A 12,771-nucleotide genomic window follows, 5' to 3' on the forward strand; every position below is an offset into this window, starting at 1 on the left:
CGAACCCACGTCTCCTGCATTGGCAAGTGGTTTCTTTACCAATGATCACTGGGAAGCTCTAGTAAGCTAGATAGAAGATTCCAAAATTGTGGTTGCCGACAGCAGTGTCCTTGTGGTAGAACGATGACTGCAACCAGCATCGGGGTCCCCAGTGAGCTCCACTTTACATGCCTCTTTGGGAGGCTCTCCGAGATCAGCAAGTGGTTTTGACCCAGGCTCCTTCCAAACTGCTACTTCTGCCTTGGGCCTTGGAGTGTTTGAGATTTTGCCATTTTAATTACAATGCCTTTGCCTATTAAGAGTGACATCTGTATTTACTATAGCCCTCAGATTCTCCTGAAAGTAAGCCTCACTAACCTTCAAAGTCAAACTTTAGGGGGCTTGTCTTCCTGGTGCAGGAACTCTACGCAGGGGAGCCCAGTGTGGGACTCACACCATGTGGCTCCCTGAGGAGAGCCATGCAGTCGTAATTATTCTGTGTAGGTTTCCCACCGTGGGTCTTGGTTGTCTCTTGTCTCTGCCTTTCCTGCCTGTCTTGTGGCTCTTCATGTCTTTAATTGTAGAAGGTCTTTTCTGCTAGCCTTCAAATTGTTCTCATCAATATTTGCTCTGTAAATAGTAGTTGTAATTTTAGTATGCCTGTGGGAGGTGGTGAGCTCAGGATCTTCCTATTCTGCCATCTGGCCACTCCCCCTGATCTTATATATTATATACTTTTATGCAGTTTATTTACTATATGAGTTTCCTATTTGATAATGATTTTAATTTCTTTGGATCTCATAGAAATATTTGTGTCAGAAATTTAAAAATGCAGGTTTCTTGATTGACTTGGTGGTCAAGAAAATTTTTCATTATATAACATCTAATGTTTTAATTCTCTTTTTTTTTTAAATTTCTGCATCCATTGAGATGATCATATGTGTTTCTTTGATTTTTTTTTCTTTTTTCATTTATTTTTATTAGTTGGAGGCTAATTACAATATTTTTTGAAAAAAGAATTTTCCATTGTTAAACTCATGGTGGTGGTTGTACACATTTTGTTATAGATGCAATATTTGTATTCAAATAGCCTGTATTTCTGATTTCCCCTTCTTCCTGGTTGTCAGTCTCAAGAACAAAACTACAATTCATCTGTCCCTTTTGTTAGATCTTTTCTTCTCTACCTGCTTTTGTAGTAAAATGAAACTACTGTTGACACCTTTAACTTTTGTTACTTTCCATATTCATTCTTGTTTTAAATTCTTTTTCCTCTTTAAATTCTATTCAAAGAAACATTCTTTTTTCCTTCAGGTAGAAAATATATCTTTATTGAAAACTTCCTTTAAGTATTCTCTTCCATAAATTAGATTGACTAAAGTCATGAATTATTTTAAAACAGAAAAGCAGTGGTTAACCTTTTCTTATGTGGGACTTTCATAAGTAGTGGAAGGAGTCATATATTTCATTTTTCCTTTACATACTATACTTTTCTTTTTGACTCGGGAGTATATGTTGCTTATCAAGCAATGTGCAAAGTTTGCATTTAGCTGAGAGGAAGTTGTAGATTTTGAGAATGTGTGACTTTTAAAAAATAGAAGAAAAAAGAAGTCCATAGGATAAATTTAAGAAGTTTCTATAATTGAGAGGTATTTTTTGTTTGTTTTTTTAATTGGATGTGGTTTTCTGAATATTCTTTGGTTCAGTAGATTTTTATTTTTATTCTTTATTTTAGGAAGCAAGAAAGGTAACATCAATGTTCCTCACAAAAAGAATCAGAAAAAAGATAAGGAATGCAAAAAGAAGCATTTTTCAAGTGGATCCAAGAAGAACAAAATTGAACCTGAAGAATTAACTTCAACTGTCACAAGAAGTCGAAGAATTTCTAGACGCCCATCTAATTGGTGGGTGGTAAAATCAGAGCAGAGTAAGTATTTTTATTTAAATCATATTTACTGTATCAGAGGCTCTGTGTTTGATTTATATTCCTGTTCACTTGAGAAAAATCTCATGAGGAAAAAACTAAGTTGGATCATCAATAGAAATATTAAATCAATTAATTATAGATATTCATGAAGCTTTATCATATACAGTATTCTAGGTATAGGGATACAGCTGTGGAAAAATAAAACCAAAAATGAAACATTGCTGCTGTTATATGACTTACATTCTACAGAAGGAAGACCAGCAGTATAGATATATTGGATGAGGGTGAGGAACTGTTTTAAATACTGCTCATGGCATGAATTAAATGAGAGCTAAGAATTGACAGTGTGATTTTGGAGGTTATCACCTTGATAAAATTGATTTTTGTAGAATGATGAGACCAAACGTCTCTGATTGAGGTGGATTCAAGGGAGTTTGGAAGTGAGACCAAAGAGACAGTAAAATAAAGGGGTATGGCAGATGTGGGGTCAAGAGACAGTCTCTCTCTCTTTTTTAATATGCAAGATATTATATCAGCTCATCTGCTTTTTAAAATGACTGTGTGAAAAGGTACACAGTCCTTGTGTAGGCAAGGAATGGGTGTGGGCTACCCCAGAATAAAAGGGTTAGTTCTAGATTAAAGCAAAGACATTATCATGTGAAAAGGTAAAGGCAGAGTATGTGGCAACACTTAGAAGTAGGTTGGTGGGGTTGATGGTGGGAGGATAAATATTGAAGGTAAACAAGTATTAAATGGCATATATTTAGTATTAAAATGTTAAATACTACTGTTACTACTTTGGAGAACTCATCTTTTTGCCCCAGGTTGCTGGAAACTGTACTATGGTAAATGAACATGTAATTATATGGATTAATAAAAATCTTACAAAGCTGGGATAAGCATGCTTGAGCTCCATAATTTACCAAAAAAGACTTGAAACATGTATTAGTCCTGAGATATGTTGGGATCAAGTAGGTAGTCACAAAAGTGGAGGAATGCTTACAGATCACCTGGTCCCAACTCCTTCATCTGATGGAAGAACAAACTAAGTCTGAAGCATAGAAAAGCAGTATAAGTTCCCCTTAAGGTCAGAGACCTTTGTGCTAGAATTTAAAACAACAGAACCCATATTTCTTTACTCTTAATCTGCCTGTAGTGTACGTAAGAAACATTTATTGTGTGCCCATGGTGAGGCAGGAATGGTGTTAGGCTGGGCCAGAACTCAGTGAGGCAAATGAGCAACCTAGAATGGGAAATTTAAGAAGACACTTGCTCTTAGGGCTGTGTGACTGACTTGGAGTAAAGTGAAGTGGAAGTCGCTCAATTGTGTCGGACACTTTGCGACCCCATGGACTGTACAGTCCATGAAATTCTCCAGGCCAGAATACAGGAGTGGGTAGCCTTTCCCTTCTCCAGGGGATCTTCCCAACCCGAGGAATGAACCCAGGTATCCCTCATTGCAGGCAGATTCTTTACCAACTGAGCTATCAGGGAAGCCCAACTTGGAGTAAACACCTTCTTAAATTTTATACCCTAGTTAGAATTTTTATTTTTTTCTTTATGAGAACTTTTAAGATGTACTCTCTGATAATTATTTTGCAGTATATACTATATAAGATTATTGTGTTTTGCACCTTAAACTTGTATAGTCAGTTATGATATATGTCAGTTATATATTGATATATAACTGATATCTGTCAGTTGTATATCAATAAAACTGGAGAAAATTTACCACCCTAGGCTATTCTTGCTTTACCACAGTCCTGCCCCTGCTGTTAGACATTAGGAATATAAAGATAGGTCTTGGTCTAAATGATTATCAGTCTGCTGGAAGAGAGTGGTAAGTAAACAATGAGCTGTATGTTGTTGTTCAGTCAGTCATTCGTGTCTGACTCTTTGTGACCCCGTGGACTGCAGCATACCAGGCTTCCCTGTCCTTCCCTGTCTCCCAGAGTTTGCTCAAACTTGTGTCCGTTGAGTTGATGATGCCATCCAACCATTTCATCGTCTGCCTCCTTCTCCACCTGCCCTCTTTCTCAGCAATGGGGTCTTTTCCACAGTTGGCTCTTCGCATGTATCAAGATGTATGATAAACATTATCAAAGGACTGAGAAGAGCTGCTTAATTTAGCCTTGGGTTTTAGAGAAGGCTTCCTGAAGATGGGATGATTAGGAGCAAGCTCAGTGATTGGCTGTGGGGAGGAAAGAGGACGGAATGTTTGAAGCAGAAGTATCGTGTAGAGATTTGGTGCTGAGAGTTCAACCTTTTAAAATTGTTTTGTCAAAATTATCTGGGGGAGTTGTTAAAACACAAATTACAGTATCTTACTCTGAAAATTTTGATTTAGTAGGTCTGAGCTAAGGCCTGAGAATTTGCATTTCAAACAGATTCCCAGGTAATGCTGATTTTTTGGTCTAGGGACTACTGTTTAAGATCAGTGCTTTGGAAAAAGTCAGATAGTTCAGTACTGCTGCCTTTTTTTGATTTGTCTATTTGGAGTAGAGTGTTGAGTTACGCTTAATGAAAAAGCAGTTAGATGTAGTAATAAATTAGACTTCAACATATTTGAACTTAATCTTTAAGCTATGGGTAATCACTAAAACATTTTAACCAGATTGTAGTGATTCATTTTGTGTTTTCTAAGGATGATTCTTAAAATGGTGTAAAGGATGGATCGAAGAATGCAAGGGTAGAGAAAGGATATCAGTTTAGAGGCTGTTTTAATGATCCAGGTAAGAAATGATAAAGATGCCTGCTAATGACAGGTAGCAGAGCTTAAAAGAAGAGGATTTGAGAAGCATTACAAGAAGTAGAGTGACAGGATTTAGGATTCCTTGTGGTTGGGGGCAGGAGTCTCAGATGACTCATATATATGAGATAGTGACACTTTTCATTAAGATAGGAAATAAAACTAGAGTGGCAGATTTGGGGGAGAGTGGTAGGTCAATATTATAGATACCAGCATGTAGATAATAATTATATCAGAATATAGATAGTAATTAAAGTTATATATAGATAGATCCTTCAAAAAAAGTACACGGAGACTGAGAAGATGAAACTGGGACCTTGGGGATATACCAGGATGTTAAGAAGAATAGTGGGCAGAGCCAGAGAGGATGGTTTTGAAAACTTGTGATCAATTTAAAAGACTTTGTCCATATATCTGTAAATTACAAGCAGATCAAGCCAGTCAATTCTAAAGGAAATCAACCTCGAATATTCATTGATGCTAAAGTTGAAGTTCTAGTACTTTGGCCACCTGATGAGCCAACTCATTGGAAAAGACCCTGATCTTGGGAAAGAGTCAGACACGACTTAGTGACTAACAACAACAACAATCTATAAAGTGAAGAGCTGAATAGTTTATGAATTTAACTTGAAAACAAATATAGATTACTATGAAATTGGGGTGCATGTATATGTTTACATGAAAAATATAAATAATATTGATATTTTAGTGAGCCAGATAATCAAACGTATACTCACTTTATGTTATCATTTAATCCTGTAGGTCCTTTTTCTAGCAATTCTTCAGTAAGAAATGAACTGTCAGTGTATAACAGTAGACAAAAACCACCTGCTGAAAAAACAAACCAATCATCTAAGAATATTGGGAAAAAAGCTGTTCCATTTAAAAAGCAGAAGAGCGCTAACGAAGGCAGCTCAGGAGCACAGAAGGTTTTATGTGCTAAAGATTCTGGTGGTTCCCAGAATGAGTCATTGGGAAGCAATGAAGCAGACCTGGCTAAGAAGAAAAATCCTAATCCTTCTGGGTAATGCCTGTTTTTTTTTGTTTGTTTTTTTGGGTAATGTCTCTTATATGTACAAAGTAATTATTTTTGTTTGACACTTAATAAATGTCTTTGTTATTTAATCATTTATAGAAAGCAATATTAGCATAAAGGAGTGTACAGTCTGACAGACCTGGTAGTAAATCCATGGTGTGCCATTAGCTGGGTGGACCCCTCAGGCTCAGTAGTACTCTGAATTTGTTTACTCTTATTAAAATGGGGAATAATATATAGCACATGAGGTATGATGATAAATTTAATAAGGTAGGTGTTATTGTCACCCAACAATCCCTTTTTTTAAATTGTGATAAAAACATATAACAAAATTTATCATCTTAATTAATTTTTTTTTTTAATTTATTTATTGGGCTGCATTGTGTCTTAGTTGTGGCACAGGAGAAGCTTTGTCACGTCTCCTTTGCGTCAAAGTTGTGGTACACAGACTTTCTAGGTGTGGTGCGTGGGCTCAGAGCTGTGGTGCTTGGGCTTAGTTACTCTGCAAGATGTGGGAGATTAGTGCTGCAGCCAGGGATTGAACCCCCGTCCCCTGCAGTGCAAGTTGGATTCTTAACCGCTGGACCACCAGGGAAGTCCCCATTTTGTTTTTCAGTGTATCGTTTGAGTTGCTTTCGTTTTTATTTTCTTTAATTAATTAATTAATTAATTAATTTTTGGCTGTGGTGGGTCTTCAGTTCTGTGTGTGGGCTTTTTCTAGTTGCGGCAAGCAGGGACACCTGCTCTCCAGTTGCCGTGCACAGATGTCTCATTGTGGTGGCTTCTCTTGTTGCAGAGCGCCTCGTCCAGGGTGAGCAGGCTTCAGCAGCTGTGGCTCTTGGGTTCTGCAACGCAGGCTCTCTAGTTCTGCTGCGAGGTCTTAGTTGTCCTGCATCGTGTGGAGTCTTCTCAAATCAGGGATTGAACCTGTGTCCCCTGCTTTGGCAGACTGATTCTTAATCACTGGACCACTAGGGAAGTCCAAGTTGCTTTTTTTGAAGTGAGATTAATATAATTTTAGTAATTGGGAATGCATTAATTCTTTTCCTATAAGATGATAATAGTTAACATATTTTAGTGCTTATTGTTATCAAGTGTTTGCTAGATGCTTTCAATAAATTCTCATCAGTCCTGACAACCTAGTAAATACTGCTCTTAGGCATTTTTGCTTTTTGATATAGCATTTGCTTATTCATTCATTCAAAAGATACTTAATGCATATTATGTATGAGAAATTGCACGTGCTGGGGATGTAGTGAATACGTGATAGAATACTCTAAAATACATTACTATATGGTGTTATGGTGCATACTATCTGTAAATAGTTCACTGAGTTGTATGTTTGCCCCCAATGATTTGCAGTGCTCCCTCTGTCTTATGTCAGACTTCCATATTTATAGTAGCTTATTCTTTGTATCAGGGCTTCCCTAGTGGCTCAAAGGTTAAAGAGTCTGCCTGCAATGTGGGAGACCTGGGTTCTACCCCTGGGTTGGGAAGATCCCCTGGAGAAGGAAATGACAACCCACTCCAGTATTCTTGCCTGGAGAATCCCATGGACGGAGGAGCCTGGTGGGCTACATTTATCCATGGGGTCGCAAAGAGTTGGATATGACTGATGGACTTCACTTTCACTTTCTTTTCTATTCTTTATATCATTTGGTTTTTGTTAAGAATCTTGAGAGGTAGAGAGGATAGGTATTATCTCTTTTTACATGTAAGGAAGGCACACTTAAGATAAATAAGTGTACCTAGGTCTTTTATCAGCCCAGTTGTTTTACTTGAATGTGTTAATAATAATAAACAGTTTTAATAAGAATAATAAATCACTATTTTATTAAAGCAGATAAGCCTTAGCTATGGGTTGAGAGAAATAATAAGGTATAAAAATAAAGTTTATATGTTGAGTTTCTGAATTTGATCTAGTATCCCTATCTTACACATAATGGGACTATTTAGAAACATCCAAAGTTGATAGTTATTACAGTATCTGCTTAGGTAACCTGTTGGGTATCTGGATTCATAGAAAGGAAGATCTTTGAGACATTTGTATAGTCTACTTACTACGTGTAGATGATCAAACACGTAATTGTCTTGATATTTTACATGTCATAAGGTGGGAAATCCTGTGGACAGAGGAGCCTGGTGGGCTACAATGCATGGGGTCACGAAAGAGTCAGACATGACTTAGCAACTAAACAACAATAAGCATATGTCTCAGCAATTTCACTTGTACACAGATGTTTTTATCAGCATTATTCATAATAGTCAAAAGGTAGTTTCCCAGATGTTCAGCAGTGGATCAATGGATAATCAAAATATAACAGAATGTGCTTCAAAGAACACCATCAAGAAAGCAAGAATACTGGAGTGAGTTGTCATTTCCTTCTCCAGGAGATCTTCCCGACCCAGGGATTGAACTCACGTCTTCTGCCTTGCAGGCATATTCTTGACCACTGAGCCACTAGAGAAGCCTGAGTCACATGATAACTTTACATTAATCCTCTGAGGAACTGCAGGATCATTTTCCAAAGCATCTGCACTATTTTGTGTTCCTATCAGCAGTTGACTTCAGTGACTCCACATCCTTGTCAACATTTGTTGGCTTTTTGATTCTAGCCATCCTAATTGGTATGAAGTTGTATCTCATTGTGATTTTTATTTTCATTCTGTGAAGACTAAGATCCTTTGCAGATTTTTAATTGGATTGTCTTTTTTTTAATCGAATTGTCTTGAGAGGTCTTTATTCCAGATATAAGTCTCTTTTCAAATAAGTGATATTTGATAATCTCTCATTCTTTGGGTTGTATCATTTTCTTGATGGTGTTCTTTGAAGGATGAAAGTTGTTTTTTTCTTTTTAATTTTAATTTTTTAATTTAAGTATGCTAACACATTTACAGAAAACTTAGAACGTATAGAACAAGGTTATATGTAGTTCCACTATATATTACAATTTTTTTAAGTAGATAAATTAAGATTTTTAGTTGTCATTTCAATAAAAACTCAAAAATTGATAGAATGAGTATACAGAGAAGTAGAAGGATATGGTAGACCTGAAACCACTGTGAACCAATTCAACATAATTAAGATTTATACAATTATGACACAACAGCAGGATATAAATTCTATTCAAGTTCCTATAGGCTGTAAACTAGGAGACACAGGAACATATCCAGGAATGTAAAACAAAGTGCAAAAATTTCATGGTCTAAAGTTATTGAAATCTTACAGTCTGTTCTTTTATTCCTGTGGAATTATGTTAGAAATCAGTATCAAAAGATACTTGATAATAACCCACGTATCTTCAAGTATGATGTCACAAGTACAGTGTAACACTTACCAACAGAGAGTAACATGTTACCGAGAGTGTAACATTTACTAAGTTGAAGAGCTTAGCCCCGGAAAGCCTCAATAAAATTAGACTGAAAAAACACAGAGGGTGATTGCAGAGAAGAAAGCATTTGAATGGGAAATTAGTATAAAAATGAGAAATTAATGTTAAGGATAGTTTAAACTTCCCTTCCCTTGTGGGTTTCCTTTGTGGCTCAGCTGGTAAAGAATCCGCCTGCAGTGCAGGAGACCTGGGTTTGATCCCTGGGTTGGGAAGATCCCCTGGAGAAGGGAAAGGCTACCCACTCCAGTATTCTGGCTTGGAAAATTCCATGGACTGTATAGTCCATGGGATTGCAAAGAGTTGGACACAATTGAGCAACTTTCATTCATTCATACTTTAGACAGAATCCCGTGTACTTGGAAATTAAATGGCCACTTTTAAATGATGAGTGTATCTAAAAAGCCATAACAAGGAAAACTAGGAAAATATTTGTAATAGAATAAAAATGAAAAGAGATTTTACCAGAATGTGTTGCATACAGCTGAAGCTACTCAGTGCAATTAAATACAGTGTGTAGCCTTGAATAAGGTATGAAAACAAATAATGAACAGCATAAAATTTTGTGAATTTGAACAAAATCTGTACTTTAGTTAATCACTAAGATAATAAATTTTATAGACTTGTAGTAGTAATACTAGATGCCAAAATACATGGAACTATATCAAAGTTTTGAGTGAATATAAATTAGAAATCTAGCATTCTATTCATACTAAGTCAAACAAGTGGAATCAAAATGTCATAAATTTTTTTGGTTTGGCAAAAATTCATAAATTTTCTGAAATATACATACTACACACACACACACACACACACACACACACACACACAAACACAAAAGCTTTCCTGCTACCAGAAGCACAAAAGTTTTTAATTTTGATAAAGTCCCATTTATCTATTTTGTGGTTGCTTTTGTTGCTGTTGGTATTTTGGTGTCATATCTACAAATTCTTTGTCCAGTTCAAGTTCATGAAGATTTACCCCTATGTTTTTTTCTAAGAGTTTTGTAGTTTTAGCTCTTAAATTCAATTCTTTGATCCAGTTTAGTTAAATTTTGTATATGCTGTAAAGAGTCCAGCCCTGTTCTTTTGCATGAGACTATTCAGTTGTCCCATAACTGTTTGCTGAAAAGACATTTTCCCTGCATTGAATAGTCTTAGAACCCTTTTTGTAGATCAACTGACAATAGATGTGTGGGCTTATTTCTGAATTTTCAATTCTTTTGTCTACATATCAGTTGTTCTAGAACCACACTGTCTTGATAACCATTGGTTAGAGGTAAGTTTTGAAATCCGAAAGTGTGAGTTTTCTTTTTTTAGGGATATTTTGGCTATTCTGAGTCTTGCACTTCCATATAAGTTTTAGAATCAGCATGTCAATTTTTTGCAAAGATGTCAGAATTCTGATATGGATTGCTTTGAATCTGTTGATTTAAGGATTATTGCTCTCTTAATAGTGTCTATTGATCCATGAACAGGTTTGTTTTTCCTGTTAGTTAGATCTTTTTTAATTTCTCTTAACAGTGTTTTTGCAGTATACGTTTTATATTTTCTGTTGTTAATTTCATTCCTAAGTATCCCTTTTGATGCTGTTGTGAATGGAACTGCTTTTTAACTATTACTTTTGGATTGATCAGTGCAAATGTATAGAAATACAATTGATATTTTTATGTTGATCTTTATCCTGCAATCTTGTTGAACTCATGTATTAGTTCTGATAGCTTTTAAAAATAGATTTTGTAGGACTTTCTAAGTAAAAGATCATGAATGTCATTTGTGAATAGTGATAGTTTTACTTTTGTTTTCCAATCCGGATGCTTTTTCTTGAATTATAGCTCTGGCTAAAGTCTTTAATACTGGGCTCAGTAAGAGTGGCATGGTAGACTTCTTTGTCTTGTTCTTAATCTTAGCAGGAATGCATCCATTCTTTCACTATTCAATATGTTATTAGCTGTGGGGTTTTTGTAAATGTCCTTTTATCAGATTGAGAAAGTTCCTTTTTATTCCTAGTTTGTTGAGTGTTTTTTATAGTGAAAAAATGTGTTTTGTCAAATGCTTTTTTTTTGGCATCTGTATACTGAGGTGACCATGTGATCCTTTTTTTTAAATTATTGATAAAATGTACTACATTAATTGGTTTTTGGCTTAAACCAAACATGTATCTCTGGTTTAAATCCTATTTGATCAGGATACATGATTCTATTTTTATGTTGCTAGTCTTTTGTTGAGGGGTTTTGTTTTCTTTTGGTCTGTAGTTTTCTTGTGATGTCTTTGTGCAGTTTTGGTATCTGGATAACACTGACTTCATAAAATGAGTTGGGAAGTGCTTTTCTATTTTTTGGAAGAGTTTGTGAAGAAATCATGTTAAGTCTTTGAATGGTAGTAGAATTCAGTGGTGAAATCATCTGGGCAATAAATCTTTCTACTGATTTATTCTCTAATTAAGTCTTCTGAAATTGATTATTTTTTTCTTGAATCAATGTTGGCAATTTTTGTGTTTCTAGGAATTTGTCCATTCCACTCTGGTTATCTAATTTGTTGGTATACAGTTGTTTATAGTATTCTCTAACAATCCTTTTGTTTTGACTGATGAAAGGACCTAGAGGGAGACTAGAAACTCTCGAAATAAATTATCAAAGAATATTTAGAAGTTTGCATGCTCTTTAGTTATGTTGCAGTTTCATCCCCACAAATGATAAGAATAAGCTGGTAGACTGAGTCAAGAAACAAAACATGGGATTTGTAAGGGAGATGTGAGAGAAGAGAATTATACCATCTTGGAATAATGTATCTTGTTTGCATATATTTGCAGTAAGCTAACTAGTTGGCAGCTACCAAAGAGGTGAGCCTATGTTCCTCTGAACAGTACTGTTTGTCAGAAGGCTGGGTAGAGATATCAAAGAAAACAAATTTCAGTTCTTTAAGGATTTTCAACAAAAACTGTGATAGATGAACTCCCTGATAGCTCAGTTGGTAAAGAATCCACCTGCAGTGCAGGAGACCCCAGTTCCATTCCTGGCTTGGGAAGATCCTCTGGAGAAGGGATAGGCTACCCACTTCAGTATTCTTGGGCTTCCCTTGTGGCTTAACTGGTGAAGAATCTGCCTGCAGGGCGGGAGACCAGGTTTCAACCCCTGGGTTGGGAGGATCCCCTGGAGAAGGAAAAGGCTTCCCACTCTAGTATTCTGGCCTGGAGAATTCCATGGACATGGGTTTGCAGAGTTGGACACCCCTGAGCGACTTTCACTTTCACTTTCCTACATCATAAGCTGCCTGTAGGTAATTACTCCCAGTTAGTCACTTCTATCTTAGGTCAGTTCTCTATCATTTCTTTTATCAGAATTTTTTTTTTTTTAGTTCTACCACTTTATTGCTACTAACCCATCTCCCTCTACCCTCGTGCACACATGCTCAGTCATGTAATCCCATGGACTTCAGCCCACCAGACTCCTCTGTCCATGGACTTTTTTTTTTTTTTTTAAATTTTTATTAGTTGGAGGCTAATTACTTTACATCATTACAGTAGTTTTTGTTATACATTGATATGAATTAGCCATGGATTTACATGTATTCCCCATCCCAGTCCCCCCTCCCACCTCCCTCTCCACCCGATCCCTCTGGGTCTTCCCAGTGCACCAGGCCCGAGCACTTGTCTCATGCACCCAACCTGAGCTGGTTATCCGTTTCACCCTAGA

The 12,771-nt window shown here is 36.3% G+C and overlaps 1 protein-coding gene across 2 annotated transcripts in view; it reads left to right on the plus strand.

Moving 5' to 3' along the window:
• The window catches only part of CENPC (centromere protein C), a 90,663-nt gene that overhangs the window by 44,556 nt on the left and 33,336 nt on the right, over positions 1–12,771 (plus strand). For both annotated transcript variants that reach the window (XM_070458341.1, XM_070458342.1), the window contains exons 9-10: positions 1,712–1,903; positions 5,415–5,676. In XM_070458341.1, coding sequence (XP_070314442.1) covers positions 1,712–1,903; positions 5,415–5,676 — 454 coding nt within the window. The remainder of the gene's footprint in view (positions 1–1,711; positions 1,904–5,414; positions 5,677–12,771) is intronic.

Source organism: Odocoileus virginianus, chromosome 29 (assembly GCF_023699985.2).
Source record: "Odocoileus virginianus isolate 20LAN1187 ecotype Illinois chromosome 29, Ovbor_1.2, whole genome shotgun sequence".
Taxonomy (NCBI): domain Eukaryota; kingdom Metazoa; phylum Chordata; class Mammalia; order Artiodactyla; family Cervidae; genus Odocoileus; species Odocoileus virginianus.